Here is a 23943-nt window from a genome sequence, read left to right as displayed (position 1 = left end):
ACGGGGGAGCCTGGTGGGCTGCCGTCTATGGGGTCGCACAGAGTTGGACATGACTGAAGCGATTTAGCAGCAGCAGTAGTGAGGTGGGGCAGCAGAGTCATTGGCCTTACCTGGTACCTTTTCCTCCCGGCGCTAATCCCGAGGATGGTCCTGGGGCAGCCAGCAGAGGGCGTCGGCTGCTGCCAGCTTTCCAAGTCCCTGGACCATTCAGCATCTCCGGCTGGAGACCCCAGGGCTCTCTCCACCACCTCAGTCAAGGGAAATTAGCACTGCCTCCCCCATCTGACTTGCTTTGAAGTCAGGGTAGGAGAAAGGTCAACATTCACATTTGTGACTCTGGGAAAAATCACATAATCCTCTCTGAACCTCAGGCTTCTCATCTGTAGACTGAGGATGACAATGGTCCCTTTGCTCATGTCACAGGGCTCTTGGGATAGAAGACAGAAGGAGGTTCCAGCCCTGTGTTTTCCAGTCTCTAGGCCAAAGAGGAAGGGGCTCCCGAGGTAAAGTGTGGGAGTGTCAGGAGGGCTGGAACTGGCCTTCACTCTGCTCCGTCCTTTTGGGCTGGGCACCCAGCAGGGAGCCCGGTGGGTGTCCTGAAAGGAGCTGAGCCTCAGACAAGTGATCTGACAACCTCCTCCTCATCATTTCTGTCCTTCAGAAACATCAAACTTGTCCCCACTTCACGGCCTTTGCACTTGCAGCTTTTCCTGTCTGGAATGTCCTTTCCCTTTCTCTTTGCAGGTCTGGCTCCTGCTTATCCTTCAGGCCTCAACTCAAAAGCTATCTCCTTAGAGAGGCTCTCCCTGGCCACCCCATCTAAGATTGCTCACCACCCTCTTTGTGACCCGAGTCTCCAGGTGAAATTATCATGCTAATTTATTTCCTTGTTTGTTGCCAGTCTTTCATCCAGGATGTAAGTTCCATAAGGAGCTTCGTGCGTCCCTTTTACCACTGACCTCAGCACAGGGCTTAATGTACAGAGTTGTCCAATAAATAATTGTTGAGTAAATGGAAGAAATGTTGGGCATCTCAGGTGGTGCTAGTGGTAAAGAACTTGCTGGCCAGTGCAGGTGATGTAAGTGATATGATTGTGATTTGATCCCTGGGTTGGGCAGATCCCCTGGAGGAGTGCAGGGCAACCCTCTCCAGTATTCTTGCCTGGAGGATCCCATGAACAGAGGAGCCTGGTGGGCTACAGTCCATAGGGTCACAAAGAGTCAGACAGGACAGAAGCAACTTATCACAGTACAGCACACAGCACATGAAATGTTGGTGAATTCCGTCTATTCAACTGGGCCAGACGCTTCTTTCCATGTGTGTCTCACATGGATAGGAGGAAAGTTCTGTTAGCCCCACTGAAAGAGAGGGAAAACGGCATACAGAGAGACAGTGATTTGTTCAGTGTCATGCAGCTACTAACTAAGTGGTTGAATCTGGACTCTGCTGTTTGTTAGATGTGTGACTTTGGGGAAAACAGTTAACCTCTCTGAATCTCAATTTCTTTGCCTCTAAAAAAAGATAACAATACCATTGATCTCATACACTTCTGTGAGGTTTAATCCAGATGATGTACATGGGGGTTTTTATAGAGTTTGGGGCACATCTGATGGCGTGCTGGAGCCAGCTCATGAGAGCTAGTTGCAGTCATCTCTTCCTAAGTCCTCTTCGAGGAGGAATATTTACACCATGGAAATCAGCAAACACTGTATATGAGGGCTTTTTTTTTTTTCTTAAAGAACCAGTTGTTAAGCATTTACTAGCAAACTCCCCACACATTGCAAGCACCCAGCAAATGGAGCTATTATTATCTGTAATGCACTCATTTTTATAGGGGCAAAAGTTCATGTAAGACTTGGGAAATTTTTAAAAAATGTGTGGGTGAGTCACTGCCCACGCAAATGACAAGGCAGCTTTGTGAGAACGGATGTGATGGGGGCTGGCTGTTGTGGGAGACCAGTGTGCTTCTCGGGGATGAGGACAAACACCTTTGGGGAGTGGGTGGAAGAGTGGCTGGAGCGTGGCCAGCTCAGTGCAATTGCTGACTCACAGCCGAAAAATACCCCAGAGCTGAGGGCGTGGGGGTGGAAGGGGCGGATGGCAGGATTTCTGTTCTCCATCCTTGTGAAAACCCAACCACCAGGATGTGCTTTTGCACGTCAGTTCCGTTAAAGGACGGATCAGAGGCGCTGGCTTGTAGCTCCACCTGTGTGTCCTCCTCCTGTAATGACATGTGACTGCAGGGAACCCGGCTCACTGGGCTCGCCTTGAGTCCTGGCATTCAGATAAACACTTTGGTAGCAACGTAGAGTGAAAGGGAAAGTAAGTTTATTTTTAGTGGCATTTCTGGAGAAAACCCCAAGGCGGGTAATACACCACAAAACCCCCTTTTCTCATCTCTGTGTCTCAGTATTTCATCCTCCAGGCAGCAACGTTATTAATATTTTCTCTTTCCCTCTTATTTCTAACCTGCCTGCCTCCCATCTCAAAAGTATCCATCTCTAGGGCAAATATGATACCCAATCCACTCTTCTTCCTAATATCCAATCAACCCTCCTTTTCAACGGGTTTTCAATTGGGTAAAACCTTAACCCGTAGCATTCAGTGGAGTAGAGGAGACCAGAATGGAATAGATAGACTGCGCTAGAATAGAACAGAATCAGACATGATTACATGGACTGGGACAGACTAGGACAGGATAGAGAACATCAAAGTGCATTGCACAAACTAAGACTAAACGTGGGGTCTTCCCTGGGGGTCCAGGTTTGATCCCTGGTCAGGAAACTAAGATCCCACGTGCTGGGGAGCCACCATGCCTACATGGGGCAAGTACTGAGGCTGCGCACTCTGGAGCCTGCGAGAGATGAATGAGTCCACGTGCCACAACCAAAGACCCCGAATAACACAAGGAAGATCCCACACGCCGCAACTCAGGCCCGACACAGACAGACAAATGAATAAATAATTAAAAAACTGTTTTTCATTAAATTTTTATTTCAGTTTGTGTGTGTGTGTGTGTGTGTGTGCACGTGTGCACGCGTGCATGCTCAGTTGCTTCAGTCATGTTCAACCTTTTGTGATCCCATGGACTGTAGCCCACCAGGCTCCTCTGTGCATGGGATTCTCCAGGCAAGAGTACTGGAGTGGGTTGCCATTCCCTTCTCCAGGGGATCTTCCCCATCCAGGGATCTGAACCCGGGTCTCCTGCATTGCAGGTGGTTTCTTTACCACTGAGCCACTGGGGAAGCCAGTGTGTGTGTGTGTGTGTGTGTGTGTGCGCGTGCGTGTGTAGTTGCAAAGAAACAGGTATTTCCTGTGTGGGCTGAGGTCAAAAAAGTTTCAAAGTCATTATTTTGGCATGTCTTCTCGAAGTATAATTTTTCAGTCCTTGGAAAACTGAAATCTGTTCCCCAGCCTCCCTTGATTCAAGTGTGATTGGGGTTCTCTCGCTAGCGGTAAAGAACCCACCTGCCAATGCAGGAGATATAAGAGACACGGGTTTGATCCTTGAGTCAGGAAGATCCTCTGGAGGAGGGCATGGCAACCCACTCCAGTATTCTTGCCTGGAGAATCCCATGGACAGAGGAGCCTGCTGGGTCAGAGTCCATGCGGTTGCACAGAATCAGACACCGCTCAGGCGATATAGCATACACGTGCAATTTGTGAAGTAAAAGTAGAGATGCAGTTTCGTTGCTTCTATTTCTGTTGGTAAGCAGTGTCCTGAAAGCCCTATCACTGTGTACAGCCATGCAAGGTAGGGATGCTCAGCCCTTCACCTGGGGATGCATTATTCATGTGGCCCGTGCTATGGACAACTTGCCCTAGAGGTGCTCCTGTGGTAGCCCTGCTGGAGGTGCAGGGATCTCAGTATTAGGGGACTAGTATTTTGGGAGTTGAAAGGCCAAGCTTAGGCATCCATGTTTTTGAGGGGCAAGTCTCCCACATGCAGCCTGGCTCTGGTTACAGAGGCATCTTTCTCATCCGTGGACACAGCTAAGAGAGTGCATCCTGAGAGCCAGCAGTTTGAACTGTGCTTCCTGATTTCTTACCTTACTGATTATCCCAGAGCCAAGTTCCCTGGTTAAGGCAGCCCTGGACCCTCATTCCTGGAAGTCCTTTCCTCTAGTACTTCCAACCTTTTGCAAGGACTCATTCCCTGTGTTAAATATCTCCTGGCTTAAAATATCTAAGGAATTTTCTTTAATCTGTAATCAAACCCTAACTGAGAGGGCACCCAGTTCAGGTCACATTAGTTCTTTTCAAATTAGATCAAATTAGTTTCATATTTCTTCTTTTTTTTAAAACTTCAAATTTTTAATTTTGTATTAGGGAATCAGTTCAATTCATGTCTGACTCTTTGCAACCCCATGGACTGCAGCACACCAGGCCTCCCTGTCCATCACCAACTCCCAGAGTACACTCAAACTCATGTCCATCGAGTTGGTGATGCCATCCAACCATCTCATCCTCTGTGGTCCCCTTCTCTTCCTGCCTTCACTCTTTCCTAGCATCAGGGTCTTTTCCAATGAGTCAGTTCTTCACATCAGGTGGCCAAAGTATTGGAGTTTCAGCCTCAGCATCAGTCCTTCCGATGAATATTCAGGACTGATTTCCTTTACGACTGACTGGTTTGATCTCCTTGCAGTCCAAGAAACACTCAAGAGTCTTCTCCAACACCACAGTTCAAAAACATCAATGCTTCAGTGCTCAGCTTTGTTTATGGTCCAACTCTCACATCCATACGTGACTACTGGAAAAACCATAGCTTTGATGAGACAGACCTTTGTTCACAAAGTAATGTCTCTGTTTTTTAATATGCTGTCTAGGTTGGTCATGGTTTTTCTTCGAAGGAGCAAGCATCTTTTAATTTCATGGCTGCAGTCATCATCTGCAGTGATTAGGAGCCCAAGAAAATAAAGTCTCTCACTGTTTCCATTGTTTTTCCATCTATTTGCTATGAGGGGATGCCATGATCTTAGTTTTTGGAATGTTGAGTTTTAAGCCAGCTTTGAAGTCAGGCATATACATGTAACCACACCCAACTCCCATCCAGGTTGGCACATAACACTGAATAGAGTTCCACGTGCTATACAATAGGTTCTGGTTGGTTATCCACTTTGAATACAGGAGTGTGTACGTGACCTTATCTACCCATTACTCAGATTGCACACAAAGGAAGACCTAGAAACTGACTCAGAAAACTTTTTTTCGATGTTTAGGAGTGATGATGAGAAGATTGCAAACTCCTATTTTGTTTTTTAAATTGCTATTGTTATAAACAACAACAAAAGACAACTCACGGCTTTATGATACTTAATCAGGATTTATGTGCCCCCCAGATCCACTCTAGCCAGAATTTGGAGGGGAGCAGAGGGCATCAGGGGAGAGAGGAGTGCTTGGCCCTGGGGACCCCACAGCCCTGCTTTCTCCTACTCTGCCAGCTTGGGACCAGAGGCTGCCCACACTCCTTGGTTCACGGCTCCTTCCTCACAACAAAATCACCCAAACCTCTGCTCTGGTCATCATGTCCCCTCTTTTCGACTCTCTCCTTCCTTCTCCCTCTTACGAGGACATTGTGATGACATTGCCTTCCCCCGCACACGATATTTCAGGATAATCTCCCCATTTCAAGACCCTTGACAGTCACATCTGCAAAACCCCTTTGGCCATGTCAGGTAACATACTCACAAGTTTTGAGGATTAGGGCATGGACCGCTTTGGGGGGCGTTATTCTGTCTACCACATGCTTGGTCCTGAGGGAGCTGGCCTTGGCATGCAAAGCTGATGGCTGGAGTCTGAGGCGATTCTCCCAAACATACTGGCTGTTCAAGTGGAAACACTTGGCTTGGGATGTGCTCTTACTGCTTAGCATCTTCCCCTTTGGCCACAAACTCAGCCTGCTTCCAGAGCCTGACCATCCCCTCCTGCAAGCCCCAGATCTTCAGGAAGGAGCTGAGACCAGAGAGAATGCAATTCTACCTCCTGGGACTTCCCTGGTGGTCCAGTGGCTAAGACTCCGAGCTCCCAAGGCGGGTGGCCCAGCTTCGATCGCTGCAGGGAACTAGCTCCCACATACCTCAACTAAAGATCCCGCATGCACCTAAGACCCAGTGCAGCCAAATAAGTGAATAAGCAAGTATTTTAAAACATTCTACCACCAGGTATCTGGCTGTTTAGGTAATCATTACTGAGCCCTTGCTCAGCTTCTGCTTGAGATGCTAGGAAAACTGTGGAAGACCAGACAGATAGCATGGAGTTTGCATGCTTGTGGGCATGTCATGAAACACACCAGCAAGTAAACAAACAAAGGAGAGAGCTAAATATACAAATGCGTATGTAAGACAATAAAGGATATTGGTAGAGTTATGTATAAAGATGATGGAACAATTTGATATGAAAGATTAGGGGTCAGCAACCATTTTATTTAAAGAGCCAGATGATAAATATTTGATTTCCTACACCATGTCTGAACTACTCATATTTCCCATCATAGCAAAGGAAGTCAGAGACTACTTAAATAAGTGTATCAAAAGTCCAAGAAAACCTATTCATGGAAACAAGCCTGATCTGGCCCACAGATTGGAGCTTGCTGACTCCTGTGATAGAGGAGAACTCCTGTGATAGGTGGGATGGGACAGTTTTAGGTAGAATAGTCAGGGAAGGCTTCTCTGAGGAGGTGATATTTGAGCTAATGTCCCAGTGATGCAAAGAAGCCGGCCGTGTTTGAAGGAAAAGTGTTCCAGGATGTGGGAATAGCAAGAGCATCACCCTGAGGTGCAAGCCAGCCTCTGGGGAGCTTAAGCCCATACAAGCGAGGGAGAGCCTGACTCGGTTAAGAATTTGTAACCCAGGCAGGAAAGAGATCTCAAAGGGATAACTTAGGAGAGTTTAATGAAGACACAGAGAGGCGGGGACTTGGTGAAGGGAAGGATGGGGACGCCCCCACAGACCTGTACCTGGTAGACTGGTACCTCTGGGAACACCACAGGAGCTGCAGCCACGGGACAGGGGTCACCCAGAGCGGGAACATGGGCCTCTGCCAGGAGGTCTCCCGGACTAACATCCTGACCTCTCTCCCCGCTCCCACGTTAGACCTCCTGCCAGCACATGCTGTTGGCTGAGCCCAACCAGAGGTCAGAAGTCAAGGGAATGACAGAATCACTAAAGGTCAGATGCCTGGGAAAGAGAGCAGGTGAGAGAAGGGCAGAAAATAACCTAGAGGGAAAGACAGGGAGTACCAAGCCCACAGGGTAAGGAGTTGCGACGGTATTATAATTTCGATAGGGATGAAGTGGCCATGAACTACAATTACCCATCAATTTGAATTTCAGATAAACAACAAATATGGGTCTCATGTAAGTATCTTCAGGATGTACTTATACAAAACCTGTTTTGGTGTTTATCCAAAATTCAAATTGAACCAGGTATCCTGTACATTTATTTGCAAAACTTGGCAACCCTAGGTTGGAAACCCCTGAAGGAACTGGAAGGAAAGGAATAACAATCTAATTTAGAGTTTAATAAATACAATGTATTTATAAAACTGAGAAAATTTTAATGACTATAAATAAGTCCAGAGGATTCAGGAACATACAGATAAGTTTCAGGGGCATTTCAGACATAATCAGGGTGCAAAGTCTCCAACTACGGGGGACAGCAACCTGGACGGATGCCCCCTGACTTGCCCAGAGGAAGCTTGTCCACACTGTGCATTATCCTTTTCTGTTTATCCAGGCCTTTGCTGCCCACCGTCTCATTCCATCCTTACTACATTTCCATGTGCAAAGCAGGTCACATTAATTGTTGCTATGCAGTCCTTATTCAGTTTCAGAAACCAAGGCTCAGCGAGGGGAAGCAATCTACCCAAGGTTACACAGGGAGGCAGCAGAGGGACCAAGGTTACAACTCAGGTCTGGGTGATGCCAAAGCTCTTTCCCCTCAGTCTCACTGCTCCGTGTCCTTCCAGGCGTCCAGCAGGTCTGTCTACCTGTGCTGAGCTCTAGCTGCCCGTCCTGGGGGTCAGGAGCAGGAGGAAGTGTCTTGCGGCTGCGCCGGCTGGCCTCGGTGCCTGTCGTATCTTCGCTGGAGGCGGGCATGAAGGTGGCAGACCCTCTTGGCCTCCTGGGTCCTGAAGAAGGAGGCGGCGATGCTGTGCCGCAAGCGGCGGGCGTAGGTCTCCAGGAGGACTGTGGAGCAAGCCGCGAGCTGCAAGGCGCCTGCAGCCAGGGGCGCGGCTGTGTGCGGGCGCTGGGTGGGCAGCAGCGGGCAGCCTGGGGCAGTGAAGCGCAGCTCCCACTGGAAGGAGTTGTGGGCAGAGAGGTAGGGGTTCTCCAGAGGTGGCCGGTTGAAGAGGAAGGGGAGGAAGCCCAGGATGGTGTACGCAGCCTTCAGAAAGGAGGGAAAGGTCAAGTCAGCAGACACCCCGGCCATCCCCTCCCCCACAAACAGATGCTTCTGGGCTGGACCGGTCCAACTTTCCCTGCCCGCATGTCTGCAAAGTGGGCGCGGAAGTAACCCCTACTTCCTGAGCTTGAGGAGGGCCGAATGAGATCAGGAATCAGAAACAGGCTTTTTGCTGAATGAAAAGCACCGGCCAAATGCTATTTTTTTATTATTATTACTCTGCAGAGAATGCTTTAGAGAAAGCCAATTCATGCCTACAGGCATTTTTCTCTCCTCTGAGCCTTTAGTGAATACTTCAGACGTTCTAATCCATCAAATAAACACAGTTGTATGAGGTTGATTCTATCAAGAGCCTCATTTAAAAGATGGAAACCTAAGGTCACATTGAGAGTTACATGCAGCCCATCGAGGGATCGGTCCCAGCTAGGGTGGGTCCCAATGTCCTGCTTCTATTAATACGTATGTGCATGCTCAGTCATGTCTGATTCTTTTGCGACCCTGTGGACTGTAGCCCACCAGAATCCTCTGTCCATGGAATTTTCCAGGCAAGAATACTGGAGTGGGTTGCTGTGCCCTCCTCCAGGGGATCTTCCCGACCCAGGGAACAAACTCACATCTCTTACGTTTCCTGCATTGGCAAGTGGGTTCTTTACCACGAGTGCCACCTGGGAAACCCATGCAGAATAAGTACTCAATAAATATTAACTACAAATATTCTTAGCTCAGAGTCTGATACTTTGGCATGTTTTACACAATGGACTTCTGTGTGAGATCTTACCATTAAAAAGAAAAGGATTGTGGCCAAAGAAGGTTAAAAATCACAAAACTAGATGAGATAGTAAATTTTTCCAATAGTAAATAGATGGTATTTTATATATCACTATTAAAATAGTAAATATTTCAGGCTTGGCAGGTCATACAATCCCTCTTGCAGATACTCAACTTCGTAGAGCAGGCATAGACAATACATGTACATGGCTAATTTGAGTCCAATAAAACTCAATTTACAAACACAGCAAGCTGGCAGAATTGGCCTGTGGCTATTGTTGGTGGACTCCTGATCTTGACCATTGGTAAGGTCACCTCTAGTCTATTATCTATAGATGTGAGCTATTAATAATAGCCACTATTTATTAAACATCTCCTATGTGGCATGGAGCCTACTAGATACTTGCAGAGACCACCACTTTTTAAGGCTCATGGTAATCTTGTAGGGTAAGGAGGACTGATCCAGTTTGTACACATGAGAAAAATGAGGCTGGGACATGCTGTCACATGTGAGGAGTGACTCTGGGGGGCAAGTTATTGTGAATGTCTCTGGGTATCAGTATCCAGAGTGATAGGGGTAAAAACAGAACCCACTGCTTTAGTCTGTCCTGAGAATTAAACGCGTTCATCTGCCAAAGCCTCTGGATCTCATGCTTACCCAAGGACAAAGACCTGCGGGCAAGTAAAATTCCATTATGAGTCAAGGGTTTAACAAACCCTATCCTTTCCCTTAGGCTTCCCTGATGGCTCAGATGGTAAAGAGTCTGTCTGCAATGCAGGAGATGCAGGTTCAATCCCTGGGTCAGGAAGATCCCCTGGAGAAGGAAATGGCAACCCACTCCAGTATTCTTGCCTGGAGAATCCCATAGACAGAGGAGCCTGGGGGGGCGGGTGCTACAATCCACAGGGTCGCAAACAGTCCGACACGACTGAACGACTAAACAACAGCAGCAATCGTTTCCCTCAAGGAAATGACTCTGTTCAAACCTTCCGGTCACAACACTTACATTGTATTTGATGGTGAGCGTGACGGGCACAGCGGGCAGCTCCCGAGCCCAGTCCACGGCTGCCTGCGCCAGGAGGAAGGCCACGTAATCCATGGCCACCGTCACCGCCATGGCCATCAGGAGCAGGGTGAACAGCCCCAGCCTCACCAGACAACTCAGCAGTTCCGCCTGGGACAGCCTCGGCTGGGCTGCCCAGAGCAGCCAGGCTGGAGGGGAGGCCGTCAGGTGGGTGGCCCCGACCTCTGCCAGCCGCTGAGTCAGCTGCCGGGTGGCATAGATGTTATCAAACCGCAGGTCGGTCAGGTAGCGGTAGAGGTACCAGGCCGAGTCCAGCAGGAGGCCCAGCATAAAGAGCCCAGTGACCACCCTCTGGGTCCCCAGTGCTACCACCCGGGCCGAGGACTCCAGGCCAGAGAAGTCCTCCAGGACCTGCTGGGTGACCCTGAGCACGTGGAGCCGGAAGGCAGCAGCACTGTCGCCCTGGGCCTGGAGCGTCAGGCCTTGGCTGCCCGCCTGGCCGTCAGGGTTCAGGGCCTGGGATGCTGTCTGCAGCCAGTGAGTGGTGTTGAGCAGACTCTCCAAGGAGCCCTCCGTGACGCACCTCAGCACCTGCCCAGTGGCACGCAGGTTGGCCAGGATGTTGGGCACCACGGCGATGGTCAGGGTGGCGGTGCTCCAGGACAGGAGAAGCCGGCGGCCCTGCTCTGTGCCCAGCGTGGGCACACTGAGCGCAAACAGGCAGCGGGCGGGGGGCACCAGGACCAGCCCCAGGAAGGCCAGGAGGCCGCAGACAGTGGCCACCACGGCCGAGGGCCCGAGAGGATAAAGCAGCGAGGACGCCAGCCAGCAGTAGGTCAGACTCGCGGCAGCAAGGGCCAGGGAACCACACAGGAGGATCTGGGTCAGCAGCTGGCCACAACTGGCTGGGACGGGCTGGGAGTAGGTAATCCAGGTGGCCTGCAGCAGGGCAAGGGCCTTGCGGAGCCCCAGGTACCAATATCTCCACCTGCATAAAGGTAAGTCGGGGGAACCTCTATCAGGAGGGTTGGAGGGTTGCCTGTTTCCCCAGGGGTCCTTGTCTTAAAAACTCTTCAACTGTTAACAGGCTCCACCCCCTTAGCTACAGAGGTGGGCACACCTCCCAACTGGTGGGCCAATCAGAGTAACCCACCCCAAACCCACATGACCCAAGCTGAGCCAATCAGAGCCTTCCCCAGGACTATTCTCACTGAGTTATCAGGAAAAGAACCCAGATTACTGAGGATGTGTATCTGGGCTGTTTATGTCTTGTGAGGGCAACTGGTGCAGGGGAATGAAAGAGTCATGGGGAGAGAAGCACAGATAAAAGAGAAAATTCACAAGAGAGAAATAGGGAGAGATGCTGGGTGTGTTAGTCACTCAGTCGTGTCCAGTTCTTTGCAACCCCATGGAGTATATAGCCCCACCAGGCTCCTCTGTCTATGGAATTCTCCAGGCAAGAATACTGAAGTGGGTAGCCATTCCCTTCTCCAGGGGATCTTCCTGACTCAGGGATCGAACCCAGGTCTCCCACATTGCAGGCAGATTCTTTACCATCTGAGCCATCAAGGGAGTCCCAGGGAGAGGTGCTATTTCACTTGATGTCATAGTTTTGGTCAGCTCACTGTGTGACCCCAGACATTCCTTCTTTATAGACTTCAGTGTCTCCTCTATAATTTAGAGGATGGGGAGAGTGGACCAGCTGATCTGAGGAAAATTTCTCCTTTATTATACTCTTATTTATTCATTTGACAAACATTTGTTAAGCAGTTACTATGTGCTACTCATTGGAGAAACAGGAATGAATAAAACAGAAGAGAATTTCTGACCTCATAGAGCTTCCTCTGAAGCGTGATAACAGAGGAATAGTAAGGAGAGCCGGGTTCTGGATACGTTTTGTTGGAAGAACCAACAGGACTGGCAGACTGATTGGCTGTGGGTGGGAGAGAAAGAACGGGGGAGTCAGCATGGCAGGGAGATCTGTGTCTGATCAGCTGAAAGCCCTGAGGTGATGTTTCCTGAGACGGGAAACCTGTGGTTGAAACAGGCTTGAGTGGAGGGGGCAGAGGGGAAACTGAGACACTGATTCAGCCATTTGGCGGAACTGCCATGTGTGATTGAAAACACAGTCTGGAATTCAGAGGAGAGACCAGGCAGGAGATAGAAAGTTGGGAGTCATGGACTGATAGATGGTCTTTAAAGATGGGGAAGATGAAATTCTTTAAGACTGTGTGTAGCCAGGAAGGAGAGAGCGCCGAGGACAGACCCTCGTGCCACTCCAGAGTTCATGGGCTGGGAGGCGAGGAAGAGATGAGAACAAAGAATACTGAGAACCAGGTCAAGTGGGTCTTGGGAAGCCAAGTCAGTGAGTGTTTCAAGAAGAAGGGGGTGATCCAATGTGCCAAGTGCTGCTGGTTGGTCAAGAAAGATGAGGACTGAGCAATGACCATTGGATTTAGCACCTGGAGGTCACTGGTGATGTGGACAAGGGCAGCTTGAAGACTGGACCGAGAAGAACATGAGACATAAGTGCAGACGGCGGTTTCAGATCATTTGTGCAGTAAAGGTGCTGAGAAATGCTATAGTAGCTGATGTGGGACCAAGTTCATTTAAGTTAGAGAAAGTCTAGCATGTTGGCAGATGGAGGATCCAATCAAGAGTGGAGACAGTGATGAAGGGGCAGGTCCCTGGAGTAATATCCTTCAGTGGGTGGCAGGACATGGAAGCTAGGGCTGGTCTTAGAAAGGAGCAGGGGCCTTTCATCCTCAGTAGTAGGTAGGATGGCAGAGAACATGGGTACAGGTGATGACGAATGGACAGGCAAGGTGTAGGTGCATATGTATCAGCATCATCTGATCCACACAGAACAGAGCAATAGTTAAGTGTGTGACCTCCAGACTGCTTGGGTTCAAATCCCCACTTCACCACTCACCATCTGTGTGACCTTGGATAAGTTTCTTAACTTCTACATGCCTTAGTTTTCTCATCTGTAAAATGGTACAACCTAAGTGGTACCTCACAGGGTCATTTTGTGTCTGGCACATAGCAAGTACCATGTCAGCCATGATCTATCATGAGAGCATCAATTTCACCAATATAGGGACTTGGTCTCTTTTGATCACTGATACACACCAAGTGCCTAGAATAGTGTCTGGTGTATAGTGGGTGCTCCGTAAGTATTTGTAGACTGTTACATGTTTGTTTCTGTTTGTTCAGGGTAGCAGGAAGCCAGATCAGCATTGAGGGTGAGAATGCTGGAAGAGATGATGGAAGTTTGAAGATGGACAAGAAGGTGTAAAATATTTATCCAGGAGAGTCAGCGAGTAAATGAACTAGAGAAGTTATATACATGCTGGGCAGCGTTGAGGACCCACTTGAGGTTAGAGATGATGAATTACGGTCTTCCCAGCCCCCGATGGCATTTTAATTTGGGACTAAGCTTTCTATTGTATAATTCATATTCAGAACATGATAGCTGTTAAAATGATAGCTAATAATTTAAATGATATTGGAACGGAAAACCGGTTCTAAGTCATATTGTGTACTACGGTGTGCATTGACTGTTGTAAAGGATAAGGAATCAGCTGCCATTCACTGGGTGTTTACTCTGAGCCAAGCACGATGGCAAGCAGTAAGCATGCATTTTCTCATTCAGTTCTCATGACAGTCTCACAGACATTATTATTACTCCCATTTCACAGCTTAGAAAAGTGAGGCTTACAGAGGTGAAGATTTCCCGAGCTCACACTGCCAGGGAACGGCAGACCTTGAGACCTAGGCTCATATCCATCAGGCTCGTTGACTGTTTTATTGGCTGTGGCCCCCAGTGTCCAAAGTCCCCAGACCTACCCGGTCCTGACGAGGTGTTCAAGCGTTCCCCCGGGGGGCCTCATGCTTCCTGAACAGCAGCAGATGTGGGCAGGCGGGCTCAGGCAGCGATGGCAGGTGGAGGGGAAGTGGGGGGGAATTGCGTCCTCCAGGACTTGGGAAACCCTGTCACTTCTGCTTTTCTGCCCTTAATCAAGTGCTCCTGAGGGCCTTGTCCCGCCCTGCCTGGGTCCACCTCCCAGGGGGTTGGGCAAGCTGCCTCATCCTCTTCTGGCCGGCAGGAGCTGGTGGAAGGTGTGGGAGGAGAGAAATGGTCTTTTACAAGCAACACTACTAAACCTGATATCAGGAAGGTAGAATTAGTCCCATTTCACAGAAGAGGAAACTGAGGCTCAGGGAAGCCATGCAGCTCATTGGTGGTGGTGCTGGGGATAGATCTCAGCTCAGCTGCTCCTTTCCCTCCCGCTGAACAGTATGTGCCCCCAGAGGAGCCTGGTCCCTAACTCTTAGAGGGTGGAAACCCACAGGAGACCACTGGACCTCTGCTACGACTCTTTCAACATCAGTGGCTCTGGACCCTCTCTCAGCTCCCTTCCTATCTTTATTCCAACGTGGACCTGGCTTTGATCACAGCTCTGTCCCGCTGCCACCACCCTCCCCACCAGCTGTGTGGCCTTGGGCAAGTGACCTCACCTCTCTGTCTCAGTTTCCTCCTCTTAAAAGAGAGTGCTTATGAGAACAGTTAGCATTTATTGAGCACTTGCTAAGGGTGAGGCATACTCCTAAGTAGCTTCTATTCGTGCCCACAGAATTGCTTCTCCCAACAATGCTGTTATTTCCATTCTTCAGTTCAGAAAATTGATCCAGAGACTTAACTCTCTCAACCCAGCTGCTTAGCTAGTAATAGCTAGAGCCACAGTTTATAGTCAGTAGTCTTGCTCCAGAATTTCCTGGTCAGCCCCTGGGCCCTACTGGTGGGGAGGGAAGAATTCACAAGATTCACATTGACCTTGGGATGCATCCGGCCCTGGCAAGAGCAGGCATTCAACATGAATTCCCTGTGTGTGGGCTCTACTGCAGTCACTGCCCTGCAGGTACACTTCCAGGCCTTTCTGAAAGCCAATCTCTCTCTGGAAAGTAGACACCCTTCCCCTGCCCCTCACCCAACCCAGGGTCTCTGTGCCCATCACTGCCAGCAGGACCATCTGCCTCTGGAGGCCTCTCCTGAGCCCCCAGCGCCCCACCCTGCAGGACAGACTGGTGCAGGGGGCACACCTAGGCGACATTCCAAACTCCCTGTCATTTCCCTTCTAAGGACATCGGCTGGGTCACTGCTCAGGCCTGAGGGAGGGCGTCCCACGGCTCAGATGAGGGAAGTGACATTCTCATAGTCACACAATTGGGATGAGACACCTGCAGCCCTCAGAGGGCATAACACCCTTCCTGGATCACAACCTAGGAAGCTGGGCCACTGTCAAGTCTGCCAAGAGCTGGGGACCCAGAGTAGATCAAGAGCAGGAAATGCAGGCACCTGCCAGGTAAGGAGCAGGGTGAGCCAGGTGGAACGAGTGGTGAGCTGCCACGTGGAGACCCTTCGAAAAGCGTAGCTTCTACTCTGCTCCCTGAACAGAGGGTTGAAGCCCCTTGAAAATGAGGCCCAACATTACCAGAGTGGCTAGTTTTTCCAAAGATGCCACTCATTCCCATTTTTATGTGACAGTCCCCCGATTTAAAAGCTAGCATTTTTTAAAAAATGAAAGACCATGTGCAGGCCAATCTTGGTAGGTCTGTGGGCCCGCATGAGGGCCACTGGATCACAGGCTCTGCAGGAAACCCCAGTGGACCGGTGCAGGGAGCTGTCTCTCTGTTTCTCTGCTGCAGGGGCCCTGGGCTGGAGGCCGTAGACCTGCCCTGAGATGCCAGCTGTGCCACTTAATGTGCTGTGTGACCTTGGGAAAGACTCTGTCCCTCTCTGAACTCTAGTATATTCTGCTATGAAGAGAATACTGGTTCCTACTTCTTAGGGTTGAGAATTCAATGTGATAATGTATGTACAGGGTCCAGTAAACAACATATAAACTTTCCAGGCCTGTTCCTTTCAACCTGGGCTAACAGCTTGGCCTGAGTGAGCCCCAGGCTTCTCATATCAGATTGTACAGGCCTCTGCGGTGCCCACTGGACCAGAGCCCTGGCCTGGGCCTCATCACAAAGGAAACTTCAGATCCTTGTGGTGGCTGGAAGGGAGAGTCTTGGGAAGACATCATCATTTGCTTAGTTCTCACACTGGCATCAAAGAGCTGATTGGTTAAAAACCATGTTGGTCATCTCTCCAGGGCCTCTAGTGGATGCATAAAATCTGGGAGGATGGGAGCAAAGGTAGGGAAGGGGCAGAAGATATTTTTGGCTTTTTTTCAGCAAACATAGGCAGTCAATTCTGCCTATATAAGTGCTAGTCTGAGTTCGGAGAAGGCAATGGCACCCCACTCCAGTACTCTTGCCTGAAAAATCCCACGGACAGAGGAGCCTGGTAGGCTGCAGTCCACGGGGTCGCAAAGAGTCAGACACAACTGAGCGACTTCCCTTTCACTTTTCACTTTCATGCATTGGAGAAGGAAATGGCAACCCACTCTAGTGTTCTTGCCTGGAGAATCACAGGGACGGGGGAATCTGGTGGGCTTCTGTCTATGGGGTCGCACAGAGTCAGACACGACTGAAGCAATTTAGCAGCAGCAGCAGCAGCAGTCTGAGTTCAGGCCCACAATATCCGGAAGGAGTCTCTGAATCATCAAAAATAGAATGAACTTTGTTGAGGGGAATTTCTGGGTAGAGGATTCAGAGCCATAAGACAGAACAGAAAGAGGAAGTGGTAAGTCTTCAGGTCTAGAATCATAATCAGAAGTCCGTAGAATATCAGAGTCATTGAGTTTTACAGCTTGCGGGTATAGTATGTTGCCACCATCCATCCCGTTGGCTTGAGAAGGTAGAGAGGTGGCTAGATTCTTATCAAGTCGGCCATGCTAGCCAAGAGAAATGATGTGAGTCACACACATAATTAAAAGATTTCTAATAGTCATACAAAACTGAAATTAATAAAATATTTTATCCAACCTATTACATCCAAAGTATTATCCTTTCAACATGCAGTCAATATAAAAATGTATTGAGGACCTGGATGAGATCCACCAAAGGATCCCCTTGCGTTCTGGCTTCTGTTGGTGTGATAGTAAATTTTATGTGTCAATTTGGTTGGGCCACAGTATCCAGATATTTGGTTAAATATTATTCCAGGTCTTTCTGTGAAAGTGTTTCCAGATGAGATTCTACATTTAAACCAATGGAGTTTGAATAGAGCAGATTGCTCTACCTTGTGTGGTGGGCCTCATCTAATCAGTTGAAGGCCTGCATAGAACAAAGGACTGACATCCCCTGACTCCCTTTAGACTCGAACTGCAACTCTTTCCATATATATGCATCTTGTTGGTTCTGGAGAGCCCCCACCAATGTAGCTGGGTTGGGGAGCCCCAGGAGAGCTGGGAGAGAAAGGGGAGGAGGGAGATCCAGGGTGGCTACCTCCCTATGGGGTCACCAAGGACTGGATATGCCCCTGGACTAAAGTTTCCAGCTCCAGGTCAGCATCTGTCCTTGAGCCCCAGGGCTGGAAGGTGCTTCTCCATGGCTGGTCCTACCTCCCATCACCACCAGGGTCTGTGCTTTTTCTTGTGGTTTCCATAAGCAACCATCTGCTCACACCTTGCAACTAGACCTTCTACTAAAATCTCCTCATATGAGCTATTTTATGTGTTTACCATCTCTTTTTGAGACCCTGACTATGATGCCCATCTCTCAGATGGGGAAACCAAAGTCCAAACAGACAAGGATTTGCTTAAGGTCATACAGATGATATGGGTGGAGCCAGGTGTCCAGTGCAGTTCACTGAACTCCGACTCAATGATTTTTATTCCCCTCCCTTCCTTTTCCCATCAGGGTTTCCATTCCTCTGCCCACATGACTCTGCTCTTCCATTTGATGTACATGCTGAAATCTGTCCATTTCCTCTCTATCACTCCACATTTCCTCACTTCCACCTGTGGCCATGTTTCCCCAGCGTGAAATAACCCCCCCATTCTCCAGTGATGGCCTCCAGCTCCTTGGTACCTCAAACAACACTGGCACAAATATCCTCCTATATTATCTCTTCAGGGATCCAGGGGTGATTTTGCTGGGATATAAGCCCAAGAATCGGATGGGCCACAGGGAATGCCGATAGTGGGTCTTCCTGATTACTGCCACGGTGCTTGCCAGGATGACAATGATAGTCCGCTGTCTTGCCAACAGAACATGAGGGTTTCTGTGTCTTCCCATTTCACCATCACTCACTGTCTACTTCTCTAGTTTTTGCTAGTCTGATGGATGCATTGTTGAGTCTTGGTTTAACTCGCACATATCTGATTACAAGCGATTTGAGCATCTCTTTAGAAACCTGCTGGCCACGTTCACATCCTTTTTCAGAACGGCCTATTTGTATCTTTCACTCAGTTTTCTCTTGAGTGCCATGACGGAAGGCTTCCAAAGTTGGTGGCCAGCCATCTTCTCTCCTGTTTGTGGGTGACATGCCTCCCATCAAGGAGTGAAGTTATTTCCCTCCCATTGAACCAGGCTAATCCTGTGACCTGCTTTGACCAATGTTTGTGTATGTGTTAGTTGCTCAGTCGTGTTTGACTCTTTGCGACCCCATGGACTGTAGCCCACCAGGCTCCTTTGTCCGTGGGATTCTCCAAGCAAGAATACTGGAGTGGGTTGCCATTTCCTTCTCCAAAAAGGCTGATGGAAGTGTGTAAAATCAAGATGATAACTGTACTTAGCAGCACAGTCACAATACCCTGTGACCTGCTTTGGCCAGTAGAATGCATTAAAATTGATGTTTTGGACTCCCAAGCTCAGGCCTTAAGGGGCCCTGTGGCTTCTGCTTTTGCCTTCTGAGAAGTCTGCTGTCATGTACAGCAGCCCAGGCTGAGCTCCTGAGAAGCCACATGACCCTTGGGGTGTCCAAGCCACCATGGGCATTCCAGCTCCAGCAAAACCCCCAGATGAGCGGCCCCACCTTCACCATGTACAGCAGAGATAAAACCATACCTGCTGAACTCTGACTAAATGCAGGAATGTGTTGCATTTTTCAGCCCTGAACTTTGGGCTGATTTGTTATGCAACCGCTGGTAAGCAATGTTTTTGTCTCTTTTGACTTCTGGGTATTTCTTGTGTGTTACAGATGAGTTACTGGTGTATTTCTAATGACTCTGTATCACCCCTGCCATCCCCCTTCCCCCAACAGTAGGGTGAGCATATGGCTGACTCCTGCTGGCCTTGGTCCAGTGCTGCCTCCTCCGAGAAGCCCTCCCTGACCACCCCAGCTAACAGAGCCTCAGAGTAGGTTTGTCACACCGGCCAGTTCATTTTCTTCTTAGCCCATGTTATGACCCAGAGTCGCCTTATTTGTTTACCTGTCTACAGCCTGTCTCCTGGGATAAGTTCTATGTGGCTAGGGACAGTGAACCAGCATAAAATAGGTTCTAAATAAATACTGTTGGATGAATACATGGAAGAATAAATGAATAAAGAAATAAGCCAAATAAACCCTGGGTCAAAGAGCAAGATGGTTTTATCATAATTTCTAGCATAGATTTATTTATCAAATATTTACTGAGCACCTACTATGTGCCAGAAACTGCTCTAAGTATTGGACGTACAGCACCGAACAAAAGAAAGTTTGCATTCTCATAGGTTTATATTCTAGAGGGTGAGAAAATTAATAAAAAAGAAAATAATACAGCATCCTGACTAAATACTAAGAAAACTATAGCAGGGCAAGGGGTTAAAAAGTAACGGTGTGATATTTAGACCCAATGGTGAAGGAAGCCTCTCTGGGGAGGTGACATTTGAGCAGGGACCTGAATAAAATGAAGAAACAGGCATATATTTGGGAGCAAAGTGTTCTAGGCAACAGGGAGAGCATGCGCAAAGGCCCCGAGGCAGGAGAGCTGGAGTGTGTGGCTGGAGTGGAGTGGAGAAGGGAGAGCAGTAAGGACATGAGGTCAATTCTGTGACACCCCAAGTTCCAGAATGTGGGGTTTGCAGCTTTTTTATGGCTATCAAGGCAAATGATTTCCAGGCTCAGGGTTGATTAACATTCTTTATTTTACAGCATTTTTCAATCAGAAGTATTTGAAATCACTATTCATCTGGTGATAAGCCCCTTGGGTTTCTCTGTGAATGAACTTCTCCCCTACCCCTTCCTATGGGAGGGCACCCCCCAATCCCAGTGGGCTGTAACTGTGACTAAATCCTGAAGGACGCCCCTACAGGAAGGACGGGAGCCTCCTCTCCCTCCTCCCTGCCGCTCCCAGGGAAAGGTCCATGACTCACACGTACTGTTCCAAGAGCAAGTGCAGTCCCCAGGGTGCGGCTCCCCAGCCGGGCTGCTTGGGGGAACCACATCCCCCGGAGGCGTAGGAAGGGGGGCCGTGAGCTTTCTGGGCTGACTGCATCCAAACTGTGCTGTTCCTAGGGGTGGGGGTACCTAGATGCTCCCGCTTGAAACATGGAAGGAGCACATCCCTCAGGATGGGCCCCACCAGCCCCCGGCTCAGGGGACATTATTCTTATTTGTAGAAGAGGATTACAGGGTTTCCCTGCCTAAGACACTGGATGTTTTACAAGGCCTTGATTTCTCTTTTGACTTTTCTCTCTCCCCTGGAAAACGTGGCCCTTGCTAATCACACATGCTTACCACCTGGGATGGGGGCAGGGAGGCAAAGAGCAGCTCTGGGAACAAGAAGAAGCCGGCAGCCAGGAAGGCCCGTGTGGGAGGCGCCTGGCTGGAGGAGCCATGGGCCACCTGTTAGTGGCACACGGCCCACACTTGGCCTGACCCTGGAACTGTGGCCACACTGATTCAGACTAATCAGGAAAATCCGAAAAAGCTTGGGTAGAAAGGTCTAGAACTCGCCCTTGGGTGCTTGGGAGCCCAGAGAAACAGCAAAGAGACTCTGCTCAGTCTCCATGTCCTCAGGATGTCATCTGTCTCTCCCTCGCTGTCTCCAGGGACTGAAAATAACCCTGGCTTCTAGGTATCAGCAGAGCCGATATTCAAACAACTGGTTCAGAAACGGCCCTCACCAAGCAGAGCACACACCAGCTGGGAACAGCTGGAGCAGCTGGACGGGGACAAGACAGCCCCAGCCTCTGGAAGGAAGGTGACCCCTAAAGGCAGGATGCTGTCTCTGGATGAACCTCACGTCATCAATGAGGGATGCTAGTGGTGTCTCCTGCCCCAGCTGTTCAAGACAAACACCATTCCAGATTGGCTTACTGTTGCTGAAACTGGGCTTTCTTGCATCCTAACCACAGATCAACTCAGAGATAAAGGAGCTTGTTTCTCAGGCAGCAGAACTGGGAGGAAGTGGCTCCCTGAACTGTGTGGGAAACGAGAAGGTATCCTAGATAACGAGACTGTGGACCCGAGTGGACCGCTGGAAGTCACCCTTGCTTGCTGTGTACTGGATCACAGAGAAGAATTGCTTGATCAGCCTGTGGGGTCCCAGCAGCAGAGGATGGTGAAACCCCTGGGAGGGCCCAGCCCAAAGAGAGTTCCTGAGAGGGGCTCAGAGGGTCCTATATGTGCCGTTAGCCAAGCTGGATGGCAGTGCTGTGACGTTGGCTAAGTGGAGGTCGGCCCACTCTGGGAAGGTGCCCAGCTGGAAGATGGTCTGTGCCCAAGTATTCATGGCCAAGCTGAGCAGCAGGACGCCCATCAGGTTCATCAGGAGTCCCGTCCGCACCTGCAAGGGAGCCCAGAGTGAGGCAGGGTTCTACTCGAGGCCCATTATACAGATGGGGAAACTGAGAGTCAGAAAGTCTTTCACGCCAGATGGCACATCTGGGGAGAGGTGGAGGGGGAGCGCAAACCCAGGACGGTTGATACCCAAGATGCTTCCATCTTTACACACCTAGGCTGACCCTCGAGGAGCTGATAACATCCCCTTTCGTTCAGTGGTTTCTAGGAGCCAGGCCTTGTGCCATGCAGTTGTCACAGAGCTATGTCATTTACCCTGAAAGCAACCCTTTTAGGGTTGTTCTTATTATTATTCCCATTTTATAGAAGGGGAAAATGAGGCTCAGAGCAGTTGGCTGACCCAGCATCACACAACTTGAAAACAACCTGCTTTGATCGTTAAACATCCCCCCTGCTTTGCATTTCCTGTCTCCTTGGAGGCAGGTGTGTGTCTCCCCTACCCGGCACCACCTCCGCGCCTGGAACACGGACGTGCTCAGCACACTTGTACAGTGAATGAACCAGCGAATGAATGAATGTCTGTCTCCCCGGGTCCCTGCTGCCTCTCTGCTCTGTCTTCCTGCCGCTCACTGTTGTTTTCTCTCCCTTTGTCCTGCTGGGGTCTCCGTCCCTGGAGACCCTACATCAGCTAAGAACTAGTCGGGCAGATCCCTCTTCTCTATAGAACCAGTTTAGGGTCTGCAGCCCCTGAACTGCTCGGTGCGATCATCCGAGGCGGCCAGTGGAGGGGGAAGGGCAGTAGGAAGCAGGCGGAGGAAGAGGCTCAGCTTGGAGGAGAGCCTTGCTAAAAGCTGGGATCCCCCACCACCGTCCTCGGCTTCTGTCTCCTCTCCAGGTGACCGGGCACTGACGTGCACCCCTATGTCTCTGGTGTGGTCCGCTGCTCCGTCTCCCCTAGAGATGCTGCCCGGCCCAGAGCGCTTGGCCAAACAAGTCAGAAGACAAGGTGGGGGGCAGAGAGAGGGGAAGGCCCTCATCTCCAAGGCAAACTTTGGAAAGCAGTGGCCAAGTCAGCGCTTCCTGAAATCACCTAAGCAATCATCCCAGAGTGTTTGCTAGTCGGGGGCTGGGCCCTCCCAGGGGTTTGCTGGTCCCACTCAGAATGACCTGTTCAGGAATTGGGGGGAGGGGAGAGTGGGAGTCCTGCCCCGGTTCCTTGCCCGCCCCTGGTCCGCCCACTCCTCGGGGCCTCTGCTGGAATACGCCTGCACTCACCATATCTTTGACCAGCAAGTGTCCAGAGGCGAAGGCGATTGAGTTGGGGGGCGTTGAGACTGGGAGCATGAAGGCGTAGGAGCAGCCGACGGTACCGGGGATCATCAAGTACAGGGGGTGCACCCGCAGACGGATGGCCTGGGCCCGGCAGTCAGGGGCGAGACCGAAACAGAGAAAGAGAGAAACCACATGCGAGGTGGAGACAGGAGGAAAGCAAGGGACACGGCGACAGATGGAGAGACGGGAAAGAGCCAGAGATGTCCGGAGAGAGATGTGCAGAGTGACAGAGAACAAGAGAAACAAGCGAGAAGGTGAATTTAAAGACACACGGACAGAAATGCAGCCAGAAATACAGACACACAGGCCGAAGGAGAGACACACAGACAAGAAGAGAACCATAGAGAGGGAGACAAGAGAGAAGGTTCCTAGGTTAGCAATGTTCCTAGGTTAGCAACGTTCCAAGGTCACGTGTGGGTTTATCAGGGAGGGCGGGCAGGGAAAATTATTCTAGAACACTGCCTCTCCAACTTGAGTGCATATCAAAGTCACCTGGAGGTCTGGTGGCCCCATCTCTCTCAGAGTTGCTGAGTCAGCATGTGTGGGGTTTGTTGCGGCGGGGGGCGGGTGGCGGGGGTGGTAGCGGCAAGAATTTGCATTTCTGACAAGATCCCAGATGATGCTGATGCTGCTGGTCCACATTTTGAGAATTTTGAAAATGTGCTGGGACCACATATTGAGAATCACATTTCTAAAACCTCATGCCCTCTGCCTGGTCCTTCTCAAACGGTCCAAACAAGTAGGTAGAGAGCAGGGATGCTGCTAAACATCCTACAATGCAGAGCTTCACATAACAGA

General features: G+C 49.8%; 2 protein-coding genes and 1 long non-coding RNA gene across 5 annotated transcripts in view; 1 reads left to right on the top strand and 2 right to left on the bottom strand.

Annotated features, from left to right (window-relative positions):
• Positions 1-118: 118 nt before the first annotated feature.
• LOC113902756 lies at positions 119-2945 on the top strand. The gene is made up of 3 exons (XR_003513905.1): positions 119-503; positions 745-860; positions 2764-2945. It is a non-coding gene; the product is annotated as an uncharacterized LOC113902756 (long non-coding RNA).
• Positions 2946-7537: 4592 nt separating this feature from the next.
• On the bottom strand, positions 7538-14109 carry OCSTAMP (osteoclast stimulatory transmembrane protein). The gene is made up of 3 exons (XM_027558138.1): positions 14046-14109; positions 10179-11184; positions 7538-8385 (listed from the first exon to the last, which is right to left on the bottom strand). The coding sequence occupies exons 1-3, from the start codon at positions 14087-14089 to the stop codon at positions 8020-8022; spliced, it is 1416 nt and encodes a 471-aa protein (XP_027413939.1). The 5' UTR covers positions 14090-14109; the 3' UTR covers positions 7538-8019.
• A 6088-nt stretch (positions 14110-20197) lies between these two features.
• SLC13A3 (solute carrier family 13 member 3) overlaps positions 20198-23943 on the bottom strand; it is an 83650-nt gene continuing 79904 nt past the window's right edge. For all 3 annotated transcript variants that reach the window (XM_027558372.1, XM_027558371.1, XM_027558370.1), the window contains 2 exons: positions 23089-23226; positions 20198-21859 (listed from right to left, as the gene is read on the bottom strand). In XM_027558372.1, the coding sequence (XP_027414173.1) occupies positions 21683-21859; positions 23089-23226 (315 nt within the window). In that variant the 3' untranslated portion in view covers positions 20198-21682. The remainder of the gene's footprint in view (positions 21860-23088; positions 23227-23943) is intronic.

This window comes from Bos indicus x Bos taurus, chromosome 13, assembly GCF_003369695.1.
Source record: "Bos indicus x Bos taurus breed Angus x Brahman F1 hybrid chromosome 13, Bos_hybrid_MaternalHap_v2.0, whole genome shotgun sequence".
Lineage (NCBI taxonomy): Eukaryota > Metazoa > Chordata > Mammalia > Artiodactyla > Bovidae > Bos > Bos indicus x Bos taurus.
The sequence above is the reverse complement of the archived record's forward strand: the minus strand, read 5'-3'. Positions and strand labels throughout refer to the sequence as shown.